Source organism: Falco punctatus, assembly GCF_963210335.1.
Source record: "Falco punctatus genome assembly, chromosome: 5".
NCBI lineage: Eukaryota > Metazoa > Chordata > Aves > Falconiformes > Falconidae > Falco > Falco punctatus.
This window is the reverse complement of record NC_137584.1, coordinates 816,261-844,141: the sequence shown is the minus strand read 5'-3', so window position 1 is coordinate 844,141 and position 27,881 is coordinate 816,261. Positions and strand designations below refer to the sequence as shown.

At 43.2% G+C, this 27,881-nt stretch overlaps 3 protein-coding genes and 2 long non-coding RNA genes across 8 annotated transcripts in view; 2 read left to right on the top strand and 3 right to left on the bottom strand.

Moving 5' to 3' along the window:
* Positions 1–3,886, bottom strand: part of FAXC (failed axon connections homolog, metaxin like GST domain containing) — a 33,221-nt gene extending 29,335 nt beyond the window's left edge. The window contains exons 1-2 of the mRNA XM_080388033.1: positions 2,772–3,886; positions 1–2,160 (exon numbers count right to left, since the gene is read on the bottom strand). Of these exons, the coding sequence (XP_080244159.1) occupies positions 1–275 (275 nt within the window). The 5' untranslated portion in view covers positions 276–2,160; positions 2,772–3,886. The remainder of the gene's footprint in view (positions 2,161–2,771) is intronic.
* A 6,210-nt stretch (positions 3,887–10,096) lies between these two features.
* On the top strand, positions 10,097–11,315 carry LOC308064102. Its single transcript, XR_013928203.1, has 2 exons — positions 10,097–10,220; positions 10,259–11,315. It is a non-coding gene; the product is annotated as an uncharacterized lncRNA (long non-coding RNA).
* A 343-nt stretch (positions 11,316–11,658) lies between these two features.
* On the bottom strand, positions 11,659–20,000 carry COQ3 (coenzyme Q3, methyltransferase). 3 transcript variants are annotated; one of them, XM_080388034.1, is made up of 7 exons: positions 19,423–19,994; positions 18,309–18,420; positions 17,795–17,947; positions 17,544–17,643; positions 15,705–15,947; positions 14,379–14,538; positions 11,659–12,931 (listed from the first exon to the last, which is right to left on the bottom strand). In XM_080388034.1, the coding sequence occupies exons 1-7, from the start codon at positions 19,508–19,510 to the stop codon at positions 12,735–12,737; spliced, it is 1,053 nt and encodes a 350-aa protein (XP_080244160.1). In that variant the 5' UTR covers positions 19,511–19,994; the 3' UTR covers positions 11,659–12,734. The 3 variants fall into 3 exon arrangements, with proteins under 3 accessions (XP_080244160.1, XP_080244162.1, XP_080244161.1); XM_080388036.1 differs by lacking the exon at positions 19,423–19,994 and adding an exon at positions 18,556–19,404; XM_080388035.1 differs by lacking the exon at positions 11,659–12,931 and adding an exon at positions 12,938–13,336 and having other exon boundaries at positions 19,423–20,000.
* Positions 18,769–24,461, top strand: LOC308064101. The gene is made up of 2 exons (XR_013928202.1): positions 18,769–18,877; positions 20,031–24,461. It is a non-coding gene; the product is annotated as an uncharacterized lncRNA (long non-coding RNA).
* The window catches only part of PNISR (PNN interacting serine and arginine rich protein), a 28,479-nt gene continuing 24,556 nt past the window's right edge, over positions 23,959–27,881 (bottom strand). The window contains exons 11-12 of one of the 2 annotated variants that reach the window (XM_080388018.1): positions 24,543–25,641; positions 23,959–24,295 (exon numbers count right to left, since the gene is read on the bottom strand). In XM_080388018.1, coding sequence (XP_080244144.1) covers positions 24,265–24,295; positions 24,543–25,641 — 1,130 coding nt within the window. In that variant the 3' untranslated portion in view covers positions 23,959–24,264. Of the gene's footprint in view, positions 24,296–24,542; positions 25,645–27,881 lie in introns of both variants that reach the window. The other variant, XM_080388017.1, reaches the window with a different exon arrangement.

Sequence of the window (27,881 nt, the reverse complement as noted above, 5' to 3'; positions counted from 1 at the left end):
CGTATGGCCAGCAGCTCGTGGAGCAGGTAGGCGGCGGCGGCCAGCAGGGCGCCGCCCGTCAGGTACAGCGTCTTCTTCCACCAGGAGTCGGAGCCCAGCGCCGCCATGGTGCCGCCCGCGCCCCCGCCCGCCAGCGGGAAGGCGACGATCTCGCCCCCATAGAGGGCGGGCGGCGGCTCCTCGGGCCCCGCGCACCACCCCAGCGAGAGGCTGCGGTTGCGGCTCAGGTCTGCCACGCAGGAGCGGGGCGCCGCCAGGCCCACCCCCCACAGCATGCTGCGCCCGGGGCCCGCATCCCCCGCCGCGCCGCGGAGCCCCCCACCCGGCCAGCCCTGCCCTGCCCAGCCGCGGTTGCGGGGAGGGCCGCGCCGCGCTGGGCGGCTCCGGCGGCTCACTCAGCCGTCGCTGCGCGGCTGCGCAAGGCGGCGGGGAGGGGAGGACAGGGGATGGGGTGGGCCGGGCCTGCCCCTGCGGAGGGGCGCCGCCGGTCCGGGGCGGGGGGTACGCGGCGCCTGTCCGAAATTGCGGGGGAAAGCCGCGCTGGCGCTTCGAGCCGGCGGTGCCCCGCTGAAGCCGGTCCTGTTAAAATGCCCGTGGCCCGGTGCTCCGAGCGCCGCCGCGCCGTGCCTTCGCAGAGGAACGGCCTTCATCCTCCTGCGTTACCCCGCGCTGGGGCCCGGCATCCTCCCCGCTGCCTGACCCACACGCCCCCGGGGCGCCCGGCATCCCGCGGGGACTTTCGCTCTGTTATTCTGGCGCTCGACGAGGTGGCTGAGGAGCACACCTTGACACGCAGGAAAGGAAGAAAAGTGACTTAAAATCCCTCAGCCCTCAAGTCGGCGAGATTTCACTGGCACCGAGGGTCCTGGTGCTCCCTTGCCTGAAGCCTGTGCTACAGTGGGAGCCTTGGGTGCGCCTTGATGGCACAAGCAAGACTACGTGTTACATTCTGCCAAATACCCGTGGCTCTGCACGTCACACTAACGTGTGTGTGCACGGACTGTGCCCTTTGCTGATTAATACCACTACCCAAATACTCAGTCCTTCATCAAATGCTGTGGTACGTACACCGCTGCTCCAAAAAGCTCCCACAAGTTAAATTTGTATTGCGCCACCAGGGGTGTAGAAGTGACCAGACTCTGCACACAAATGGAGCAACTTTCAGTGTCCAGCTTGCAATAGATGGGGTCTACAACCAGAGCTGTGTAGGTGCTTTACCTCAGGGTATGGGACAGATTAGACAAAGGAAGAGGAGAAAGAGGAGAACCCTGAACAAAGCCACAGAGTTTACATGCGTGTGCCAACTTCTCCAAGTGCTGTTAGTGGCCTGTTTTTCATTTAGTTTTGCTGTGCAACATCAGTGAGAGCAATGGTCTCTGCCTCTTGCCCCAGCAAGAAGGCTGCTGTGCTCTGACACTTTCTTGCAGCAGCTCCTTGCAGCATTTTGTTTTATTCCTCACTTTTAGCTTGTTGTTTACGGGTATTCAGTAACCACAGGCTACAGCACAAGATCCTCGCGTTTGGTATGTTAACATGTGTTTGATACTGTGCTGATGACCTGCTTTCAGGAATCAATGGGATTAGAGAGGTCCCAGGGACCTGGTGAATCTCATTCCACAAACAGGTTGCTCCCTCTAAAACCTGCTGTGCTTCTTTGCCCCCAACCTCAGTGAGGTGCTGCCTGAGCAGCTTCTTCACAGCTTTTGGGCCACTCCACACTACAGATGATGCACAGGTAATGAAGTTAAGAGTGGAACGTGGGAGCAGCAGCCGCTTTATGCCACAGCTGATCATTTGCAGCATGAGGTTTTGTTAAATTCTTCGATAGGGCAATGAAGAGACAGAGAAGAAAAGTGCTTTTTCTCTGCTACAGCACCTGCAAATCTCAAGCTGAAGATTTGTGTCAAGTGGCAGTCAGCCTAATAAATCTGGACTATCGCAGCCTGGTAGCTGGTATCAGCTTTTGCTACTGCAAGGGAGCTGCCTGCTGTGTTACAGATAAAAGGGATCCAGTTACAGATGGGATCTAAGCTTCCATGAGGACAGAGAGAGGTCCTGGCCATCCACATCCCAGCTGCTGCCCCTGCTTGACTTTTAGAGGCAAATGAGCAATCCTAAAACCCATGTTTTGAATCAGTAGTCAGTACAAGTGGGGAAGACCTGTGAAGGAGAGGAAACAGAGGAGTAGTGAGTAAATCATTCACATCCCGGTGCTGCCCCAGACAAGGGAGTAAACCTGGGCTTTTGAAGGAAGCATTACTGCAATTTACACTCTGAAAGCTGATGCTGTGTTTGCTAGTCCAGCTTGTGCCTTTGCTGGCATTAAGATGCCATACAGATGCAAGGGAGACTGTAAGGCAAACCGGTTGCCCCGGGAGTATTAGAGCAGCATCCTAGTCAGATGTTTAACATTTGTGCAGCAACCATCCTTCTTTTGGAGAGCGATCTTATGCTCTGTTACACCTGTTCTGGATGCAGTGTTGCTTGGAGGCTGCAAGGTCCAGCGCACAGTGATGCCTCCCAGGACACAGCACAGTTAAGCCTCAGCAGCAGAGCCCGTGTGCCTCGTGGTGTGTCGGATACAGATCCCCACAGACACCCTGGCAGCCTTTCTGTCCTACTTATGAACCAGATTTTAAGATGTTGGTTATGACCTGCTTAGCACTGACCGGACTTGACCATTTGAAAGGTGTAGGTCCCAATGTCACATCCTAGCAGCCAGAGTTTAACAACAGCAAATAAAGAACATGGATAAAACACAAGTTCTGTACCTGTCCCACACCGTTGACTTGCTAGTGGTGATCTGCCAGACTCTTTCCTCGGGGTTTCAAAGTCGCTTGCCAGCAGGCATTGAATCCAGTTGGCCAGGCAGTCTGGTAGCCAAGCTTATCTGCAGGCAAAACAGCAAAGAGCATCTCTGCCTTTTCCCTGACTGTAGAAGGTGGCAGCATCCATTCCTCCAGGGAAAGTGCACAGCCTCACAAGGCAGCACTATTGCCTGTGGCCAGTGACTTGTGTTAGAGAGGCTTATTAGCCAGCAGTAGCACCCAGGAACCCAAGCTGCAGCACATTGTCTGGTGGGGGGTATTGCTTTCTGCTCCTGTGAATCACAGGTGCTGCAATCTCTGACTGGTTCCTGAGATATGGTCTGGTGTTCCTACTTTCGCCTCAAAGGTCACAGGTGGTGCCCACTGGACTGACAGCTACCTTGCTGTCTTGCTCAGGGGAAATTGGAACGCAGCTCTGCACCTTTGCTAAATTACCACATTTTTCTGAGTGGGGAAAACAACAGCTAACAGTCATACACCCACATGCCTGGCTGGCTGCAAACACATACCGAGTGCGGCACAGTCTGCAACAGTCGTGCCTCAGATACTAGATCTTGTTTTGCTCTGCTTGATGTATGTTAAAGTACTTTTATCTGTAGTCTGTTCTAGTGCAGCTGCCTAAAGGTAGACAAAATAACAGAATCAAATGAGTAGATTTTTCTCGTTAACACAAATTAAAGCCTACTTTATTATACAGCAAGCCAAATTTTTCATCTGAAGTCTGCAGATGGATTTGAGAGGTACTAATAAAATCATTAGTGTACCTAGATTCTGTATGTCGATATGAAGACTTGATCTTCATTAGGTTAATCTATTATTTTTTTCTGTAAATACTTTGGGTTCATTGCACCTTTTTAAAAAAGCCTGTGGTTAGCATGGTGGGCTGCCTGCAGAGCTGGGGGCAGGTGTCAAAAACCACAGTCTGAACCCCGGTGGTTGCAATGGGTCTTTGTGGAGTCCCACTGCAGAACCAGTCTCATCTGTATTTTGGCTGAGCACTAAGCTTCTTAAAAATCAGAACTTACGCAGAATGCTTTGCCGCAAGTTCTTTCTTGTACTGCTGCCAACTGGGTTTGAACAGTGGAGCTTCACTTGCCAAATCTCCCCTGCGGCTACAAGAAATTGGGCCACTCATCTCCTGCACTGGTATCACCCATAGAGTCTACTCACTGCCTCTCTCTGTCCCAAGCAGCCAGAGTCTGAGCAGCACAGAGCTTTTAACGGCTCCATTAATTGGATACAGGCAATTTTTGCAGGTTGCTCTGCCTGAAGTGAAAGCATCTCATTGTGCCCATGCAGTGACCAGCTATCCCCAGCCAAAGTGACACCCCTGCTTAGGTTGGGCTCTCGCTTCATGTGCTGTCAGGGCATCCTACAGTGGTACAGAAATGCTTTCCTTCTCTTCAAAATATCCCAAACTTCCTCAGCCCTTGTCTGCAAGAGACGTAATTTAATAGGGTTTTGTGGTGAGGGCTGAGTTTATGAGAGGGTGAAAAAAAGGCTTTTTCATCACTGGCAGATCCTTCTGAAATAATCACTGACTGCTGTCAGGATTCATTTTGTTGTAATATTAATGATCTCTCTGGGCAGCTTGAGTTTCATATACATGTCTTTTTAACTATTCAGATAAAAATAGCCAAGGTATAGCTGCAAAACAGTCATGCAGTGTTTTGGTTTGAATTTAAAAAAGAGGTTAATAACTTTAATGACATACAAATATACAAATACATAGGAAATGCAAAACATCCAGAATCTAAACTACTTCTGTGCTATACATAAATACCTATATCTAAGTTCACATTAAGTGCAGTTCCAGCAGTTTCCCAGGGTTTACCTCGCGCTTTATGGTAAACAAAGCCACTTTCTGAGGTGACACATGCTCTGAGGCTGCCCCAAATGATGTAAATAACTCAGGGCTCCTTGCTTTTGCACCCCCCCCCCAAAAAAAAAAAAAAAAAAAAAAAGGAAAAAAAGCTTTGCATAAGACCTGCTTTCTGCAGGTTGCAGTACTCAGACTGGCAACTGAGTATAGCTGTGTGCAACTCGGTTGACAGAGCTACAGTCTCACAATTCTTTAGGGTTTTTTTAATTTTATTACACATTTTTACAAGCTTTTTGGACAACTAACAACCCTCATAATGTCATGGGGGCAGTTACAGCCTTTTATAGTCAGATCATTCATGTAAAACTTTCCCAGTAGCACAATAGTCTTGGGAACCAGTTACAGATTGCAATGCAGTGGCTCCCAGCTTTGTCTGTTCTTAAGTGCTCTCCCATTTACAGCATCCACAGAAGAAGTAAGATTTGCAGTACATATTGCTGTGACATGCTTGGCATCTCAGTTCATGTTTGATAAATCATAGAGATGCATGAAGTTTTTGCAGATTTCCTTATGCAGATTTCCTTTACTGTATTTACTCTTTTCAAAAGATTATACAGTCTTCAGATTTTACCCCATTAAGTAAGAAGTGTTGTTTTTTGTAGGAAAATGAGTTGTTTAATGCATCTGTCCTAGATTAGCTAGCAAGTACCCTAAGGTGGTAATGACAGATAAAAGTGCTAGCTGCTGCAGACCCTGAAAAATGGAGCAATGTACCATTAGCGAGCACAAACCCTGTCAGTCCAGGGAAACGGGACCACAAAATGTGGAGGAGATCATTCCAGTGTGACACATTTGTCTGCAAATCAACTCCCAGCTGAAGGCAGTGGCAGGAGAACACTACCAGAGGCTGTGTCCCTGAGGCCAAGGCTGTGCTTTCATCTCCCGAGAGCTCTGGAAGTAGAGGGAGGGGAAGGACAGTGGCAGAGCCGATAGCCTGCATCCTCTGAGAAGGCAAACCGTTGAACACCATAGCTGACAGCAGGATTTTGGTTTATTGTAAATTGGATTCTGGAAAAAGGTGCTTATCAAGTAGTCCTGTAGACAGAAGTGGTTTTTTTCTTATCTGCAGATAAGATTCAATAAGGGAGAGATGCTGCACGACATGCATGGGAATGCTGTCCTGCCTAGACAGGCCATTTGAAGTTTCTTCCATTACCTGCCATGAAGTCCTTGAACCCACGTAGCTTATTCCCTTTCTCATCCATTCATGGGACATCATCTCATCTGACTACAGTTTCAGAAACTCTGGCATCTAGGTTCATCTAGGGTCTCACACTTCCTCTGGAGAAGGAAAAAACCAAGGTGTTTCCGGAGTACTTTGTCAGCAGCCATGCTGAAATGCAGGGTGAGCCAGATCTCATCATCCACACATGCATTCCTCCTTAGCTGATGCCTTTTTGTTGGCAGCTTCAGCAGGACTTTTCTTACGATGGTGTACCAAGAAATGCATAGCAGAGGCCTCCAGGCAAGCCCATCATCAGGAAACAACCTCAGTGTTCAAAAGCTTTGCACCGTCAAGAAGTTAGATGGTCTCACTATTAGGATTGGGAGGAGTGATGAGAGGGGTAATGAACAGGAGGACACCCCTCTTTGAAAGGAAATCTGGTACTGCTTTGTTTAGAAAGAACAACATTGGGGTTTACTGGTTTTTAACATCCCGGGGTGTGGCAGAGACCCAGTGCTGTGTTCCTGCAGGCACTCGGTGGCTGGTGATGTGCCCATCCAGGTCAGGACCTCCTCAGTTACAGCTGGGGAGCAGGACAGGGAGCCCCCTTAAAGGGCAGATCCCCCAGGGCTCTGGGGTAGCAAGGTCCTGTTAGTTTTGTAAAGCACAACTTCAAGGTGGATCAAGGGAGGTGAGGCACTGAGCTGCCGCTTCTGCAACAGCCGGAAGGCACAGCTGGGAATTAAACCCCAAGTTTCAGTGCTGGGGCTAAGCTTCATCAGAGGGTGTTCAAACTACATCTGCTAACTTTGACCATTATTTATTCCAGTTGGATGCATTCTTCTGGTGTCTCCTTTTTATTTTGGGGGGTTTTGTTGGGGGTTTTTTATGTTTTTTGTTTTGTTTACTTTCCTTTTGATATGTCTTCAGGTTGTAGGTGCTTCTTCTAATTCAGTAAAATAAACACCACATTTTTTTCTGTGTCTTTTTATAATACAACTACTGTACAAGGCAGTATTAGCAGTTCAATCTCCAAGTTGTTTCAGGGTTGTTGTTTTTTTTAAGTTAACACATCTCATGAGGATGCAACAGAAGTTTCAGATTTATTAATGGAACACTAATGGTCTTCACAACCCTTTTAAGCCCCCAAAAAAAATTATTTTAGAAAAAGTGAATATTGATTATATTGCTGGAGTGACTCCATGAGGGAATAAAAGCACAGTAAAATGCAGATCAAACTATATATCCTGAACTCCTAATGCATTGGGAGGTGGCTGTGCAATTAATGCATGTGTAAGTCAAGACATGTCAGGTGATTTTACAGCCTAGGTGAAATCCCAGCCCTTCTAGCTAGAACAAAACATGACATCATTTTATATTGCTTCAACGAGATGTGTGTCAATACAAATAAAATTACTGTTAGCACAAACTTTGAGTAGAATTTTGTCCTATAGGCTGGAGGAACAGGCTGATTTTTATCATAAAAACATAATCTGAAAATAATGTTATTTTTATTCAAATTTATAGTACTGTTCAGTCTAAGCAGAATGAAATTATTTTGAAAGGGTTCTAAAAGCAGCGTTCTACTTTCCATTGGCAAAGGGGCTGGGGAGAGGTTGTAGTTATGATGGCAAGACAGTGCATTACATAAAAAGAACTATTGTTTGGTCACTCATCATGAAGTAGGAGACAATGCCACAAAATTCACCCTGAGATGGAAAAACAGAAATTTATTCTGAGACAGCACAGAACCGAATAAACCTGCAAACTCCACTTTAGAGGTACTGAAGGGTGATACTCCCTCACAGGCTCAGCAAAGCCCGGCAGAGGCAGTATGGGAGAAGCAGTGCTGTCCAGCAGTGCGAGGACTTCAAAGGGGAAGTGATGGGGAAGAGAAAATATGCATTTGGGGTTCTGCATTTTCCCTTTAACAAGATAATGTTAGTAATTTTATTAAATAAACACTGACTCAGGTCAACGGTGTTGCAGTTTTAGGATACAAGTTGTTCATACCTGTGGGCATCTTGGAATAGACAGTGAAGAAGTTTTGCTCTAGCTTAGGCTCCTGATAAAAGGGAATTAAATGCAAAGAAGTATAGTGGGAATACATCTGCATGCGGCAGGGTACAAGATCCTCTACACAAACATGGGGAGCACCATGAATGAGGGAGCTGGCAGCAACTTAGTAGTTAAGCAAACCAACACTCAGTTTGAAGTGAGAGGAGCCCACCTTTCCTTCCCAGGAATTCACCGAGGGTGTAGGTGTTCGGAATGGGGCACTGGAGGTTAACATGCAAAAGCAAGTGGGAGGCTGTGAATACCTGTACTGTTACACTTCAGTCTGACACAGAGCCACTCTCCCAACCATCAGTAGTTCCTCTTCAAAGACACGCTTGAATGCAATTGCTCTCTATACTTTGCTTCACATTTCTTATCTCTATCAGAATCATATTTATCTTCCAGGTATCACTCTTCTTCCTTCTACAATTTCTGGCTTTTCGACGTTGTCCCCCATTGCAAGGTACTCCTGGGTACCTCTCTAAACCCTGCAACTACAGTATCAACAGTCACATGATGACTCATGGTCTGTCCCACTTTTCATCCTCCAGTCTGCGTCATAAGGCTGGCTGATTACAGAAGCTGAGCCTTTTGACTTCAGAACCACCAGACTGCATGCAATTATTCTTTTCAAGCATTTCTTAAAAGTGTGTGGAAAATAAGCTGCTTTTTTTAAATTAAAGCTGAGATTTCAACAAATGAGAAGCCATTTTCAGAAAAACTTTATACAAGATAGTCTTTATTCTTACCTCTACTCACAGCCATTACACATTTCCTTTACCACTACTTTCTCCCTCCTTTTTTCAATTCCTTAGGAACCTGACACAGGGTGTTTGTGGAAAACTAAGTACAATAGTTTTTAAAGTCCTTCAAAAACAGCCATGAAATGTCACTGGACCATCAAGGAACAATGGGCAACGAGATAGCGTAACAGGACATCATGGAAATGTTAAATTCTGGTTTTACTTAAAAGAGATTAAATGCAAATCTCCACTGAGGTTCTCATACTACTCAATTGGGCTTGAGTACAATTAATGTTTCAATTATTATCTGAAAGTGCTGTTCCGCAACAGGAACAACCTAAAAGCCTACTGCCTCTCAAGGGGCTTTTCTGCCCCACCTTCTCCCTGGCCATGTGCTCCCACTGCTTACCTAGTCCTCCACCATGGGAAAATTCAGCTCCCTGAATGGCACAACCACCGGTAGCATCCCATGGGGAAAGAAGGAAAAAAAAACCCCAAACGTTCAGACAAGCATCAGTCTCAGCAAAAGGCTGGGACTGGGACCATGTGGAGCAATAGAGGAGAGATGAGACAACATAATGAGCCACAATAGAGCTGAACAGCTGAGACCACCCAGAACATCATTTGCTCTGTGGTTTTTTTTTTAGCCAGATCAGCTCCTTGCTCTGGTTTGTTGTGTTGCAGAAACAAATGGCTGGGAACAGGAGAGTCAAGGGTCTACAACCATAAATAAACTGAGGCTGAAAAAAAGCAAGCCTCAAATATAACTTTTTCCCAGTCTCAAGGCAAGAATCATCTCTTGCCTCACCCCCAGTCCCAGGTGCGTGCCTGGTGCTGTAACATTACTTTTCATACCTCCTACCACCACTATTCCTGTAAGCACCAAAGTTATGGCTCCATACTCAGGAACAAGCTGCAACAGGAAAGCCAAAAGATTTGCAAATTTATTTGACTTAAATTCTGTTCATTTCACTAGCACCTATTAAACTTCCACAGCAACTGGGTTAAGAGAAGTGTGAAGTCTGGACTGGTTTCCTATGCACATATTTTAAGTTCCTGCAGCACAAATACGTAGTATGTATTCAGTGCACCATGCTGAATTTGATTACACTGTGCCACAGATGCACATTTATGAATAATGCAAGGCTTTAAAAAAAAATCTAAAAAACAAGGTGTAGGATATTCTTGCGGTGTTTGTTATCTCACTGTAATTCTCTCTAGCGCAATCATTTACTTTCTAGCTTGAAAGGCAGTTGTTTTAAGCAGAGGGATGAAATACAGCCAGAATAGTTAGGGTACTTCACCAGGAAAGAAAAACTGAGGGCTACAGACTTGAGGACGGAGCACATTAGGACATCTGAAGACATACCATGGGTAAAAGGACCTGCTCAAGTAGTCCTCACATCAGTCACTAAACTCTCCCAGATTGACAGGGCTCCTATACATGTGTAGGAGCAGGTGGTCAGGTGCTTGCAATAAGGTTTTTGTCAAAAGCAGAGCTATCCTTGGACAACCATGTGCTTGTTGCTTAAATGCCAGTCATTGTTGATTAGGTACGGATCCCTCTTGCAAGCCTGGGCAGAGAACCCAAGCAGCATCAAAGGATTTTTGTGCTAAGCACAATAGAAACGGTAGTGAAAAAAACAGCCCCTTCCCTAGGCGGCTCACAGTTTTTCATTAAACTGCAAGCAAGCAGGAAGAAAGGAAAGGATGAGAAAGCCAGAATAACAAGTATCTGGATTTAGGGCTTTTAACGTAAACAAAAACCAGCTGTTCTATCCCAGTTTTGTCTGCATGAGGTTTATTTCACTTGACAGGTATCAAAACATAGGTGAAGGGGGGACTGTGACCCTCAGGGGATGTTTCTAGTGGACTATCCCAGGAATCTGTCCAGGTGTCAATGCTATTCAGATACGGTTTCTCTCAATCCACTGTTGGCAAAATTTGGAACAAACAGTCATACAGGTGTAATAACTTAAGATTGAAGGTGGTAACTTTGTTAGGGGAACTTAGTCAAGCTGATGGTTTAACATGCCCAAACACAGTAACAAAACCTGCTGATTATCTGCTCTGGTTCCACATTTTTCCCAGTGTCATTCCTCTCCTGAACACTATGCACCACATTGCATGCATGACCAATGGAGCAGAGACTCCCATGAAGAAGAACATCGAGAATTATGTATTCCTCCTGCAGACAGCATTAGTGAAGCCATTACTGAAACGCTGCATCCATTTCCATTGTCATCTTCAGAAAGGATGTTTACCACAACATTTTACATGAACAGCACTAGGTACTAAGAAGAAAATTAACTGTATCCCAGCTGAAACCAGGACAAAACATTACAGTGGGGTAGTAATAACTGTAGAGACAATCTCTGCCCGTTTACCTGAGAGAAAATTAAGGGCTGACTTAACTCAAACCTACAGCGGATAGAGAGGTCCTTAACCTAAAAAATGAAGACACTGAGACATCACTGGCTGGGATCTGTTAGACTGCTTCAACTCATGAACTTTTGGAACAACTTAGTGATACAGTGGCTTCTCCATCACTGAACACTTCACATGAAGACATTTTCTTCTTAAAGCCAAGCTAATAGCCAAAAAAAATATTATAAAGCAGAATTTACTGTCATAGAAATGATCACATTAAATAATACCTTTTAGTCCTAATACCTACAAATTACTATTATTTCCATTACAAATTAACTACATTCTTTTGGGCATCATCAGATCCATCATGGAACTTGGATCCCAAGGCAACACACAGATACAGCAAAGCAGCAAGAATTTAAATGTGTAAAACAGTAATTTAGCCCACCAAACGTCTACAGCAGGATAAACACACAACAAAAAGGAAAAGGAAAAAAAAAAAAAAGGGAAAAAACCCAAAGTTTAATTTTCATCCCTGCAAACACTGCCAGGCCACCCCTCTACCTATACATAAAGCCAAAAGATGAGAGGACCGAAAGAGATAAAGCCACAGAAAGACACACATGACATTTTATTTAGAAAGCTCTTTTTCACTGTAAATAAACACTTTTCCTTACCCTGGCACTAGGACTTTAAGACTGATCAGGTATGGCACTTCAGTCTAGGACAGACTGCTAATGTATCATTGTTCTAGCATAGAGCTCTGGTTGCTTAGCAAAATTTTACCTGCAGCTTTACTTTCCTTTATTTGGGCAGAGGAAGAAAGTTGAAATAATAGGCACAGATACAAGTGCCTTTATGGTGAAGAGGCTTCTGACAGCTGAGGCACTCTGGTCTGGGAGACTCTTCTTCCACTGCACAATTAGCTCACATCAGCTGTAGAAATAGCATGACCCGACAGAAAAGGTTTGCTGCTCTTTTTGTTTCTTCCTCTTGGGGGGAAGGCATAATATAGAATCACAGAACTGTTTAGACTGGAAACTACCTTTAAGATCAAGTCCAACCACTCGTAATAGTAGATTGGCCTGCAGGGAAGAAAACCAGTAGAGCACATTTTGTTGAGCACCTTTTAAGATGGGCTGATTTCAGAGGGAAATGCATATATAGCTACTAAAGACAGGATGAAGCCAGCAAAAGCCAGGAAGCAAGTGTCTGTCGTTCTTACGTGTTGCACGTATTTTAACTGAGTTGGGTAACTTAATACCTAAGGCATTTTATTTACCATACATCGTCATGGTTTTTACCTCATTCTACATTCAAGCTATTATCCTACGGAGATCTGAGTTTTCTTGGTAGGACTGAAAGTGTCATCACATACAAGAGCTTCCTCCAAGCTACTGACACAGTAATTTGCATTTCCCTGTCCAACAACTTGAAACTACCTTCTTATAAAAGTACTTAAGTACTTACTCTTTAAAAGCTTTGCTCATTTCAATCTTAAAAGATTCTTGAGATAATGGGCACTTTTTTTTTTTCTGAGACTGCCCTGAAATATCTGGCCAAAAATAGCATAACCATTATTAATGCAAACAGCAAGCTTGTTGTTACAAAAGCTTTTATTATGTCCATCTGGGTAAAACCTTCTTTTCTGTTCCTGGAGACAGTCCATCACCACACATCGCCGACAGTCACAGGGCAGTGCCAGCTGTGGCTGAGCGCTGTTCACTTCCCATCTCTGACAGGGCATCTGTTGGGCTCGACTGTCCCTGAGCCCCAGACTTCACAGCGTGCAATGCATAGTTAACACTCCTGCTTTCCATCCAGCTCCACGACCCTGAGAGGGGATTATACAACATCCCATTCACAGTCTTGACTGAAAAGCCATCTATAAAAGAAAGAAGCCATAAAGCAACCAACGTTCTTAAATATTGTAAGTCACCGCAACATCAAACCCTTTAGAACAGCAGGTCTGAAACACGCTTCTTCCTCGGAGCTGCGGAGCAGTGCTTCACAAGCCAGCCTTTGTCAGACACCACAAGCAGTGGCAACAGGCATCACCGGTGACAGTGGGTCCTGCTAGTGGCAGCAGCAATAGCTCTGTGCCAGGCCACATACTGTTAATGCTAAATGGTGAGCCACTGCAAAGTGGTATGCTAGAAACTCCAACCTCACAACATCACACTTGGGTGACTGGTAACATTTTCTGTCAGTGCAGACATTCTTCAGATTGACATCACACGCTTCAAAATCAGAATCTGAGCATATCTTTGGAAGGATTCTGCAGATTCCCCTTAGGAATGGAAAAATATAAGAAAGAGGCAGAAGAATGCCATCAAGGACTCAGTGCAAGTAAAGAGTGATTGAGCATTCCCTGCTGAGCAGCTCTCAGTTCACTGCATGGCTCTGCTGTGTCCCAGCAGGATAGGTGACAGAAGGCAGAAAACAAACACCCTATCAAAACAAATCACTGCACTGCACCTGCTTCTTCTTTTGAAGGAGGAACAGAAAGAACCACCAGCATGTGAACCGGTATTAGTCATGTTCCTTACGGCATCACTGCAAAGTGTTAGGAAAAGACCTTGCCAAGCGAACAGCTCAACTCATACTTCAGCTTCTTTACAGTGAACTAAAGCAAAGTGAAATATTCAGTGAGAGGGTTTTAAAACATCTGCATGGAAGGAGGACAATGGACAGAACTCTTCCTAGCTTACGGAATTCCTAGCTCAGGATTGCTTTTAAAAGCAATCAACCAGGGCAATTTAATTATTTCTTCAAATCAGTATCATATGGTTTCTCAAGAATTAATGAATTTGTGGCTTCATCTTCACATTTTTTAAAGAAATCTTTTAGTAACATAGTATGAATAAACAACATGAAGCAGCAACCAAAAATAAAAACATCTTGTCCCAAGGGAAAGATGACAAACAATGCAGTCTCAGAAGTGCAACTCTGGAGTGCCAATATATTTATTTTCTCAAACCTGACCTACTGTGTATGAACCTCATTCAGAGCATACATTCTGTCACCGAACAGGATGAAAAACCTTGGAATTTTCATTTAGGCTGTCAAATGGAGGGCAGCTGTAACAGTGATTTTGTCTGAATCATCTCTGCATTCTTTGGGCTCCACTTAATTTATTGTATGCAAAATCTAGTAAGCAGCAGTGTCTTTAAGCCAGAAATTATATTCATAATATATGATGGGTAACTCACACAGAAAAAGCTGTGTGTTGTTGCTAGAACTCACCCCACCTAGCTTATCCCCTCACCATTTCTACAGGGACCATTTGCATAACTCTGCATTCCCACCATCTGGCCTGGCCTGGAACTTACTCAATTCCAGGAGATGCTCCAGCTCTTCAGGAGGAACAAACTTCTCCCATTCATGTGTTCCTTCTGGTACAATGCCCATTATTTTTTCTGCAACCACAATTCCCAGGACATAGGACAACTGTGTTTTACTGATTGTAGTAATGAATAAAGAACCTTCGGGCTAATTAAAAGATCAACATGTTCAGTTAGAAGAATATTTAATTTTTTAAAAAAACTGTAAATTTAATCACACTAAAACACATAATTTGCCTATCTACAAGTCCACATGTTGCAAGAATAAGAACTAATTTCATCCCAGGATAGGTATTTACAACTATACCATTTAAACACAATAAAGAATATAATGTTCTAACAGTATGACTCAGTAATCCTCAAAAAGACAACATAATCAAGGTCCTGGGCAGTCTGAAAATCATTTCCTTGCCCAAAAAACATCTAACAAAAGTAATTTATAATGTAACATTGCCCAGAAAATGGATAAATAAAAGGTACTAAGGTGTATCTGTTGTAAAAAGAAACACTTTTTTAATTAAAACCAAAGCAAAATGTGCAATACTGCCTAATTTTTTGAGACTGCTGAATGCCATGCTTGTTTTAGTGATTATGGGTTCGAAAAACAAGGCCAGAAATGAATTCTAAGTACTTAAGAGCCTGTTTGGTAGAAATAAAGGATAATTTCTATGGCCCCAGCAGGCTGTAAATTAGTTAAGCATTCCATTCAAATAATCTATATTCCTTCTAATGAGCAGAAAGATAAACCAAGAGATTAATGAAAAGCTGCTGCTTGTATACTGGGCCTACCATCCTTCTTTACAAATGAAGTAATATCAAGAGGAATAAACAATGCTTTATGATCTCCAAGCATAACTATGACCCTTTAAAAGGAATCCAGGAGCACATCTGATGTGATGCTAGACCTGCAACAGAACCTTGTGAGACAGTAACATCATTACAGTCAGCTTCAATGCAGTCTGAGCCACAGCTGTCCAGCAGCAGCAGCACTGCCACGTTTTCTCTCACCTGGGTGAATCAGACAACCAGATTTCCTAAGGTCTTGATGCAAAGCAACATTGCAATGCTAGGTAATGCCATTAACACTCTTCTAAGGCAGGGTTGGGGAAATAAACTTCCTCTAACTTTAGTTATTGAAGTTGGGAAGATGAACTTACATCATGGAAGAGAATGGAAGGCACCACCAAAGCATGGTTCAGACTTCAAGGTGGAGAAATGAATGCAGATGTAGGTGTTTTCACATTGCTTCAAATGAAAGCCTTAATAATAAAAGAGAATAAATATTCCCAATAATGACAGCAAAAGCTCTCTTACCTTTAGCACCTGAGAGCAACACTTGATAAACATTTCAAGGTCAGCCACATGCTCCACTACTTCAGAAGCTACAATTACATCAAAGGTTTCCATAGACTCTTCCACAATCTCCTCCAGCGAACTGAACTTGTACTGTATTCTCTTGGCCAAGACCGGATCAAATGACTTGTGCTGCTCTGCTGTTCTAATGTTGTCCTCCAGAGGATCAATTCCGGTAACTGAAGCTCCCAGTCTACCTAAAGGCTAATAATACAGAGTATAATTTATTCTCTGCATGAAAACAATTTACTTAAAGGCATCTGCAACTTTGCAATGTTATACACATGATGCAGAAAACATCCATTGGAGAATAAGACAAACAGTAAATTATGAGCTCTGATCCAGCAGGTTTTTTTAAAATGTTTATTAAAGCAAGGAAAACCTTCGATTTAGAGGAGTTGGTGTTAATTTGCTTAGAAAATCAAATACTGGAATATACACATTTAAATTATCTTTTAGAACAAATTGTTCTGAATCTATTTTGTTACATCAAATAAAGATTTCCTCCATTATTACCCTCCAATAGAGGAAAAACAAAGGGGGAAAACAACACAGCACTCAAAGGGGGGTGAAACAATGCCATATTTAATTACTGTCATTACTTTCTTCAACATCCACCTGTAATGGTAAATCCTCATATCTTTTTAATGGTTACTTAATATATTATTATCTCTGGGACTTTCACACTACTGAGAACTAAACACTGATGTTTTCTAGGATAGCATCAGGCTTGGCTGTCACTCAGGTTTCTCCAGTGTCTTCTTACTCATAGGTTAACACCTCACCCATCACCTCTTTTGAAACTGAAACAGGCTGCAGAACATGACCACATGTATATTATTCCAACCTGAAATTCACCAGTTGTTCAGCCTGAGAAGGTGACACAGCACACCAGGTTTGTGTCAGCCTTGTCAGAGAGTGGGCTCTCACAAGGCTACAGGACCTTGCCCAGAATAAAAGACCACACACACAAAAGAACACAGGGAGAGATTCAGGTCCTTTTGTAACATCTAGTTTCAGGTGCTGATGAAGTTCCCAGGGTAACTCAGCCAGATTTGTAATCCTAAATTCACAAACCATCCCTGGTCTACTGATAGGATTGAGCACTGCTCAGACCCTGTGTGGGCAAAGGGTTCCGCCACAAGCAGTTACTTCTCAGTCTCAAGTTTGTGCACACTCCTCAGGATGCAGCTGTAACATCAGCCCCTGTACCTGGAAAATCTCTCCTGACAGTGGGGAGGCATGTCTCAGGTGTTTGACATTATTCCATGCTTCTCCTAGTGGTCAAAGAAAAGGCAAGAATTTGCCCCATCCCCAATATAAAAAATTAAGATAAGCAATTCAAAGAAATTAACAAGTTTATAATAGAAAATAGGTTTTTTGGTAACAAGGACTGGCATGATTAAAGCATTTGTGCCTAGTCTCAGAAGTTAAAAAAAAAAAAAAAAAAGTGGTATCATACCATGACTACCCAGAGGAATACTTGAAGACTTTTCCATTGTTCTTCCCCTCTCCATTTCTTTACAATGTTTGAAATCTTATTTTTCTGATGAACCTCAGAATTTTAGTATTTCTCATTACCAGCTCCCTCCTTTTCTGTAAACCACCACCGCTATGCTAACAAAATATTCTATGGGGTTTTCAGAATGCACTGCACTCCAAAACATTCAGCAACTAATGTATCACAGAAGAGAAAAGCTGCTACTTGGGAGGATTAGAAATTAAGCAGTGTAATAGTAAAGCAATTCAAATACTTTGCATGCTTTCTAACAAGAGATACTAGAGCACACTGTTTCTTACCTCACTTAGCAGTCCACCACCACAGCCAACATCAAGAATCTTTACTCCAGAAAGTGGGCTTCCCAGATCATAATTACTACTAGTGTTCAACAGAGTATCTCTGAGAGAAAAGGGATGTGATTAAGGGCAAACACACAAGGTGGTTTATAGATGCAGTATCTTAAGTACTGGTAACTGCTTTTCTTTTATAATGTTTTCTGAGGTTATGCAGAAATAGTACATATAAAAAATGCCTGTCTTCAAAACCATACCTAATAAATGGCACTCTGATATCATTCATAGAATGAAGAGCTGAGTATTCTCCTTCTTCATCCCACCACTTATGTGCGAGGTGCTGGAATTTTTTCATTTCCTTTGAATCCACTGATGAGTGTGAAGTGCAGAAAAGTCTCTTTACAGTGAGCCTAAAAAATGAAACCTGAATGTCATGAAATACCACTATTTCATGTCATCTGAAATATAGGAAAAACAGATTCTGCATCAGAAAATGAAAAAAAGGATAAAACTCATGTTCCTTTAGAGACTTCAGTTATACTTGATTAGTAACAAAGATTTTACACAGTTTGTGCAATGTATCTTCCAAAACAGATGGCCACCTACTTCTAATTCTGCAGTAAGTAATTAACAAAAATAAACCACATCAAACATTTAAATTTTTGTGAAACTTAAAAATGACTTCATGTGACACTGCCACAAAGTAAAATTAAACTGTTACAGAAAATGATAGTCCTTGTCATGCAGGATTATTTTAGATACAATACTTACATGCTGCTTTTCATTTCAGGCAGAGTACTACTGGATTTCAGCTGTATTTCATAGCAGTAGTCCTGAAGGGTACCTCTGAGGCCTGTCTGAATAGACAGAGCAGCATGGTCACCTGCATAAATAAAAAGAAAGGCAACCAAATAGAAAACATCACCTTTATGAAAAACCCAGTTTCCTAATGCCACTCTATAGACACTAGTTGATGGTTAGTGACACTAACCATCCAAATCCTTACGCATTTACTCACTATCGTACTTAAGGAGTGCACGGGGAGTAAATAAAAGAGCATGTGCTAGTTCACCACTCCAGTGCTTTGCAGATTACATATGATGACATTTTTCAGAGCCTGAATGAAAAAGAACTTCTTGTGCAGTTGAAATGTTTCAGTTAGCAAGAATTTCACCGCAATGCTGACTCTGACCACAAGTTGCTCACAGGCGCGCGCACACACACAGAGACACGCGTGCGGTCATCGACACGGCCCCGATTCCTGCTCCATTGCATATCGAAATAAGAAACACAGAGCTGCACGCTCGCTGTGCATGGTATGAGCCGGTGAGGAGACGCAAGTAAGGAAACCTGACGGCCGGTGCGCAGGCAGCCCACGGGCAGCGCCTGGCAGTGCCCCCGCCGCCGCTCTGCCAACGCGCGGCTCGGCCCATGCGTGTGCCTGGGCCGCGGCGACCGACGGCCGGATCTGCAGACACCTCTGGGCCGAGGGCTGCAAGGGGAGCGCGGGGGGAGCGCGTCCCAGGGAGAGCCCTGCCCGGTGGGTGGGAGTCCCCCGGGCCGCCCTGAGGCTGGCTCGGCATCGCCGGCCGGCGGGCGCAACCGCAGGAGCGGAGCGCCGCCGGGCAGGCCGCTCCCGCCAGCGCTGCCGCACGGCCGCTGGGCCGGGGCGCAGGCCGCGGCCGGGACGCCGGGGGACGCCGCCAGAAGCAGCCGTCAGGTCGGAGTCGGTGGGAGGCTGGCTGGGGCCCTGCTGCGAGAGGGCCTGTAAAGCGACGCCCCGTTAGGCCGCCTCAGCCGCGGAGCCGAGGCGGGCCGGCCAGGCCCCGCCGCCCAGGGGCACGGCGCCGCGCCGGGGCCCTCCCACCCGCGCCTGCCTGCTCACCGCCCGCAACCCCCGGCGGCACGGCCGCCGCCCGCCAGCGCCCGAGGGCACGGGTGAAGGCGCGGGCCGCTCCGCCGCCGCCCCACATCGCCGCGGCCGCTGCGCCCCGCTCGCCCCGCCCCCTCCCAGCGCCGGGCGTGCGGCGGCCTCACGGTGCCGGCCGCCGCCGGGGGCCGCGCCGGGAAGGTTGGTTCCGCCCCGCGCCGCGGGCCGGCCTAGCCCGCAGCCCAACGCCGCCTTTTACAATATTTTCTAAAACCTATTCGTAGATACCTATAATTATTTTCTACTAACATTTAATGACTATTTATTTTATAAAATGTAAGGGAAGCCGAACAAAACGGTGCTCAGACCGTTGCAAGCGCTTATTCAAGCTTGTTTAAAAAAAATAATCCAGTTTAAGGTGCGGCACAGGCAAAATCCGTGGCCGGTTTACCCCTCCCTCCCCAGCAGGAACGCACCGCCGCAGCAGGCTGGGCACCCGGGGGCTGCCGGGCACCGCCGGCCCCGCCGCTTGGCTGGTGCCCCTCGCTGTGGCCTCGACTGGGAGCTCTGCTGAAAACGAAGACAGCAATGTTATTTTAATTCATGCCCCTTTACACCTACAGGTGGACCTGATCCTTGGACATCTTGGAACAAGAAAACACTCCGGTAGCAGAGGCTTGCAGGGTGACGCCGTGATTGCCTGTCAGCTTTCACGCCGTTTATTACCGAGCAGGGCACTGGGCTGGCAGGGCAGGGCCCAAACTGCGGGGCTTCTTGCTCCTGGAGAGGGGAGGCCCAGGAGGGAAGCGGCACCCAACAGCTGGTGCTACACATCTGTGGCACAGACCAGAGCTCTTGGGGCCCCCAAGGTGGCCAGGCTGGAGCCAAACTCCCAAGCCCTTCCTCTTGGGAACCCATCCAAGCCGGTTTGCTGCTGCTGCGGCCTGTTGCAGAGGCCGCCGTGTCACAGTTTACAGGCAGAGGCCAGGCTGTGGCCCAGGAGGGACAAGGCTGCCGTCCCCGCTCCCTCGGCCAGGCACTGCTGCCCAGGGCCCCGAACCGAGGCTCGGCTGAAGGACCTGAACCCCTGTGCCCCAGCAAGCAGCTCACAGTGGTTCAGAGCTGACACGGGGAGCTCTTCTCCCCCTCCTCTTTCCCCTTGGCAGGCTTCCACATTTTCAGATCCCCATGGTGAGCTACATGCTTAAATGGTAAAGAATTAACCCAGTTTTTAAAAAGAACCGTCTTCCGGCACTTCATTGAGCTGCAGGTCTCCTGAGACAGTGCCATGAAAACCAAAGCTGGCTGGCTGGAAGCACTGTGCAGCAAGGCTGGGTGAGCCATGAAAGCAGCAGCCGGCACACACCCAAGCCTTCTGGGCATGACTGCAGCAGCTGGCTTCCCTGCCCCGCCATGGAGATGCAGGTATCCACAGGCAAGAGCCGCAGCCTGCACAAAGACAGGAGCAAGAACATGCTCAAGGCAGTAGGAGGGCTGGAGTAGCATAACCAGTCACGGTTTGACTCACTCTTCTAACAAATGCCGCCCGCTATTTTATTAACTGACCTTGCTTGATGCTACAACCCTCACTGCTTCAAAACTGCCCATTTACAAGTCTCCCGCAAATATAGTGTAATTCACCTAGTAGTTAAAAGTTTGGAAATTTTATTTTTTTTTAATAAAAGCTAAATAAGGACTACTGAAAGGTCTCAAAGCTTGTCTCGGCAGCAATTAAATGTTCAGCAAACCTGTTTGTGTGTGTGCGCACCACTTCTCTGCTTACCTACTTTCCATCCAGTAAAGTTTATGTAGCAGACTTAGGAGACATTAGCAACACCTCAGAGCTACTGAAAAAACAGTTCAAAGAAATCCTTTATGCTAAGACACATGGCCTCCTTAAGACACAAAACTAAGCCTTCCTTCAAAGTGTGCTTCTGTATATTACTTAGAAACATCATCTATTACTTTTCATTTATTTAGCAAAACAAATGCAAAATCTGGAGAAAGCAAGCCAATCCTTATATTGCCATCACTTTTATATTTGTGACTTAAAAATTTAGTGACAAATACATGCACACTGGCAAGTATTTTACTTAACAGGATAAGCTGGTTTTAAACTACAGGTGGCCATTTCATTTTTCTATTACTGAACACAGGCTTTAGGAAAACAACAGTTAAAAGCAGCAGCCTAGACTCTAACCTCTCCCACAAGACAGGACCTCAAAGACACAAGTAACAACGAATATTTAAAAAAAAAAAAGTTATTATGCCATATTTCATAAAGTGTGTAGCTGTTCAATCTTAAAGTTAGAATATTTTATTCAACCACTCTTTTTTGTCCTATCCATGGCTACAGCCAGCTCCTCTTTTTAGGCAGCGTTAAGAGGTACCTTGGGGTACATATTCACAATGGTTTTGTTCTATTCATCTTCAAAACCATTTGCATGGAAACCATTTTTCACTTGATTCCACACCATCCCTTATTAATTAAAAGAATTTTTTCAAGAGAACTGCCTCTGAATGTCATGTTGCTGCATGACATTCAAAATTGCATGCCTTGCTCTCCTACAGTGCACTGAAATATTTTTGCAGTTTATTGTAAAATGTAAAATACAGCAACAACCCAGTGTAGACTTTTCCAAGATGATACATTCCCATTTCCGTATATATTTGCACGTTCCAATTTAAGATTACTTCCAATGTATGGAATTAAGGACTGGATGTTACTTTAGCCTTTACCATTAAAAACATTCATAATTAGTTACTAAAACACAAGGAAGTCTAATGTATGTGAAGCTGACATGGTACCCATATATTTTTAATTATTGGTGTGCTGAATATACTGTTTAGTAAGATTTCTGAAACAGTTAAATACAGAGATCGTATGCTCTTTTTATTGGCATACAGTCACTACCCATGTAAGTGCATCTGTGTCAAAAAAATAATTTTCATATTTACAGGAAGTGACAGAATTCCAGGTGTTGGCAGAGTATATAGAGTTTTTCATACACAATCTTTTGTTATTATTAGACAAAGAATATAAAATCTGAACTGAAAAATCAAATTAAATACATCATGGAAACTGTATTCCTCAATAGCTTTTCTTAAACTTAGTTCTACTTTCTTTCCCTAAAAAGTCATCCCTCTAAGACAGCTGAACTCTTCTGCTACCTGTTTTTCAAAAAAATTCCTCACTTTACCAAGAGCCAATAGCGTACTGAGATTGGTTCAATACAGTTATTTATATCCATACACATGCAAGTTAAAGTTTATGTTGCAAATTATGCCTTATTTTGCTCACAGGTATGACTACTTACTCTGGGTAAGGACTTACCTGGTGAGGCAGTTATGCTATTTATAACTGATTAACTAATTAGTTATCTGTAACACTGCTTTCATAAACATGCATGTATTCACCAGCCATTAGCTTGCTTAATAAACATGGAGTTTAAAATGTGGTTCTTTGCATGGAAGCAGTTTATCCCTGCATCTAATTTATGAAAAAAAAAAGTAAAATTACACTGGCAAAAATGCTGTATATATGAATTCTAATTTTAGTTAAATGGATTAATCTGTTCATGAAGACATTCTTTGCAAGTTGCCTGTACTAGTACGTTTTTTTCTTAGAAGATACAGCCATCAAACAGATCTTACTTTGATGTTAAGCCTTTTATCTTTTTCACAACTGGTATCATACCAGACCTTCTAGGCACAGATCTCCAATCTTTGCCTGAATTAATGTTCTTCTGTAATAGTCACTGGCCTAGGCGTGTATACTGCTCTTTTGTTGTTGTTTTTTAACTAATACTATTTCACACTCATGTTACTAACAGCAGTAGTTCATTTCCAGAAGAAGGAGGTAATCGGTGACCTCTTCCACTTTACGGTGAAAAAATTTTGTTACATCACTGTCTAACAATGTATTAGCTTTACAGGAATCACAATTCTCATAACACTAACAAAAATCCCAGCTTTAATGTTTACTACACATTTAATGCATGTGCCAAAATGTAAAGTTAATCTATTGTCAGTTTTCATGTGTGTACTGAGTGCCATTTGTAAGTATATTCCATAAAAACATCTAAAATATTGAGTCTTGTTCCTGTAATATACCTGAACATCCAGAAAGTTCTCTCTTAAAACTGGGTGAGGAATATAGTTCCAGAGCTTAACACTGTCACACAAGATCAGTTAGTTGCACATATTCCTAATGGGGTTCAGTCTGTTTAAGTATAGCTAGTATTACAGTGACCCATATTTTACACACACAGCATATATTACTTGCTATTCCAAATAAAAAAATATTAAAAATCTATTACATATATCTAAAGAAAAAGTAAGGTGTCTTTGCTTTGTTCTTCCACACACACCCCTCACTTCATCTCATCATGTTCACGGATTACATATATTGACAAGTGTTTTACGTTAAAATCTTTTTCAAGTACTTTTAAAAATTTGCTATACCAAAAAAAGCTGCCTTTTTCTTTTTTTTAAAAAAAAGTACTTTCTACAATTTAACACAAAATTCAGGTGCAAGAATTTTAAACAAAAAAAATGAACTAAAGAGCTTTATTGACATCACAGTACATTCAATAGTAATTTTAAGAACATTACAGCTGAAAGAGAATGGCCTGTTTTATATTCTTAATAAGCACTACCGTTCTTGAAAAAATGTAATACAAAGAAACCCTATTAGGTATTTAATTCTGAGCAGCATTTGGAAAAAATACACCTATTTACAGATTAAAAAAAGGATTCTGGTTTCACCTACATAGCCACAATGTGCCTCTATAATGAGACAAGCCTTTTATAACTCATGGAATTTTTAAATGTCATAGCACTGGTGCCATAAATTCCTCAGCGTTTACGACGAAGAGGAGTCATTGATCTGAAAAATAAAGGAAAAGGGGGGAAAAAGTTAATAGGGAAAAAAGAGAAGACCCCCAAACCCACACACACTTTAGGCTTAGTAATTAATAGTTTTTAAAGATTTTTCCAAAGTTACTTTTGCCTAAGACAAAAAAATTAATAAATACCATACTTTATTAAAAAAATTCATATGTCGTACACATGAAGATGAATATCAAAAAATAATAAAAAAAAAAGTCAGACAAAATACTTAAAAAGTATACTACCTTGATCGTGACTTAGACTTGTGTTTGCGGCTTGCCTTCTTACCAGACCTTTGAGATTTCTCCATGGAGCATGACCGAATATGCTTCGATTTCTTAGCCTTCTTTTCTTTACTGCTTCCTGGTGATTCAGAACTACTCCTTGCACTAGATTCGGAGCCTGACCGTTTTTTGCTATCTTTGGTAGTAATTTTTTTGCTTTCTTGTCTGGAATCCTGTCTTATTATTTTCACACATATGGAATCACTGCGAGAGAAAGTTCTTTCGCTGTCTCTTTTTCTCTTTAATCTACTGTCGTCATGATTGCCAGCCTTACTTTCTTTTTCCTCTTTTTTGGGCTTCTCTTTTCTTTTTTCCTGATCTCTCTCCCTTTCTCTGTTTTTTTTTCTGTCTTTATCTACACCTCCACCCTGCTCCTTCTTCCTTTCTTGATCTTTACCCTCACTTTTATGTTTGTGCCTATTTCCAGTAGGGCTTCTACGCTGGTCTTCAGTTTTACGCCTATCCCTGCTTCTGCTGCGGCTTGCACGGTTAGCTCGCCTGTCTCTTGAACGGCTACTACTTCTACGTCTATCCCAGCTTCTCTCTCTCGAAGGACTCCGGTTTCTTCGCCTCTCCCCTCTTTCAGCACTGTGATTTCTACTAGATCGTCTCCTTTCCCTCATTTTCTCCCTGCTCCTACTCCTCTCTCTCCTATTTCTGTGGGAGTAACTCCTGCTTCTACTGCGCCTAACTTTATGTGAAGGCGTCCTACTGCGACTGTGTCTCTTCTTCCTTTTAGGAGAGGAAGAACGCGAAGAGCTGCGACTACTACCTGAGCTAGTGCTATAGGATGAACTAGATACAGTGCTGCTGCTGCTACTGCTTCTGCTATTGCTGCTAGTGCTACCACTGCTAGAGCTTCTTGACCCACTCCTTCCTAGCCTCTCTTTACCCTCTTTTTTGAGTTCTGCATCAAGTATGATTGAATTTGGAGATCTTTTCTTTTCATGACCTGTATCTGCTTCAATTTCTTTTGCCTCCTGTGATGCTGAGTTACTGTTTTGTTCTTTGTTGATAAATTCATTCATCTCTTTTGAAACTTTTTCATTTTGTAGCTTTTCTTCTAGGAAAAAAAAAGTATACAAAAGGAAAACGCAATTAATTTGGAGTAATATGCCAACAATTTCCATCTTGTTACTTTTGGCAAAATCAAATTTTCAAGTACCTTTTGTAATACTTGTAATTAATACACGGCCTGCCATCATAACAACCACCTACCAAACAACTTGTTTTTTTCTTTTTTTATAATTCTAGAAAATTTGTCCTCCAGGTTTAGAAAAAGTATACAGCCCAGACACTTTTAGAAGTCCTTGATGTTATTTCATCTTTCAGTGGTTTAAGACAAATTTCTCAAATATCCTGGAGCACCAGAATACCGGAATTCATCTACACACATACTTTTTTCCTCCTGCACCCTTTCCACACACCTAATTCTCCCCTTCTCCTTCCTACAACACTCCTTTAGCAGTACCTACGCTTCCTGCCTGCCTTCCAGCCCTGTTCATCCAGGTCTGAGTAATCGCTGGCCGGTCTGAAGAAGTTGTATTTCCCACACAGTGCATGGGGGGCTTCTCACCCTCAGAATAATGTTGACTGACTCTGTATGTTTTGTAGGCCTCATTACCCAAAAAATTCTTAAGAGTAGTACCTTCTGCTGTAGTGACACATTTGGGTTTTGTAAGGAAATACTGGGTTTATGGCATTTTTCAAAGATAACTTAGATTAGCCCTAAATGCTAAACAGCACAAGCAATTCACATTTTTCCTTCTTTTTAACAGGTTTTATAGCAAACTAATTCCAAGCAAGTGAGGAGTAGTATAAAAAAGAGACTCGTAGATAGTTCTTTGCTTAACACTCAGCTCAAAAGTTAAGGCCACAGCATTTAATAGAGATAGCTGGTGAAGCTCTTAACAAAACAAAAAGTCGATGTCAGTTGAGAGTATACGTAAGCTTGGTAGTCAGCAAATACTACAAACATGGTAAGAAGACAACAGAAGACATAAAATACATTTCTTTAAAGTAACATAATGAGTATCAGGCCAAGATTTTCATACAGCAAAATAAAGCACCAGAGTATTTTCCAGAGGTTTCCAAATTTCTTAAAGTTCTACTTATTTCTATTCAACCTAGGATCCTTTGCATCACTGGCCAAGTTCATCTCCCCTTCCCATTTTAAATTGAACCCAGAAAAACTAACTGACATACAATATTTTTAGTCAAAAAATGGCCTTTTGATGTGGGTCATCAGTTTCTGAATTAACTTAGGGAATAAAACTGCATCCAGAAATAACACAGTGATCCAAATGGCAACTGATGGTCAAATCTAACCCAGAAAATCGTTCCATCTGGTCCCTAAGTTATTAGGTAATACAGGCAGAAGCCAGTGTATGTTAGAAGATGCTGTATTGTATATTAGTAGTTTTCTGCCTTTCCTAAACACTACTGCAAATGAGACCCCACGTTTAGTATTCTTTGGTATTTTGCATGTATAGAATCAGCTTCTTTACTCCAGATTTGTATTTCTGTAAATAGCCCCACGGAGATGTCCCCAGATGGACATCTGGCTTCTTGCACTAGGAAGACAGAGATCATAGGCCACCATTCAGTCACTCCCCATACGGCCATCCTTGTATGTATAAATCTTAAAATACTCAAGAGTATTAGGGGAACCAAAAGTTTAGCTAGTTCAGCCTTTCGTTAAGGGATCCGTATGTCTTATTTCTAAGCTTTTGAAATAAAAAGGAGGAAATCATCCTTTTAATCAATCCATCTTAAAATAAGAAAAGAGTATGCTATTGTAATAGTACTTCCTTTCTCCTCCAGCTTATGAACTTAGATCCCAACTTCTCACCATTGTATTCATCTGTTGATCTAGACTGCCCTTCAGCAGTGCAAGGTGACTTGACTGTTATACCCTTTTGACCTATATTACTGCTACAAAAGGACAAGCCTTACCTGGTATGAAGAAGCAGAAGTAAATCACAGATCTATTTTTGGTTTTTTAAAATCAAGCCTGCCACCTTCTCAGAGGCTAAGTGTGAACTGACTGTGTTCAGTAATCTTTTCCCAGTGTTAGATATAAAAACCCAGTTATGAAGATGCAGCATATGGAAACAAACCTAAACTAAAACTGAGAACAGTGAGTTCAAAGAAACTGCAGCCTCTCACTGTACATTCTGAAAGGTGCACTGCTCAAGATTACGTAACAGAAAAGCAAGTTTTTCAGATGACATGAAATAAGCTTCATATACTTAAAAGTACACAACTCCAAGGAATCAGGTTTATATAAACGGCAGTCTG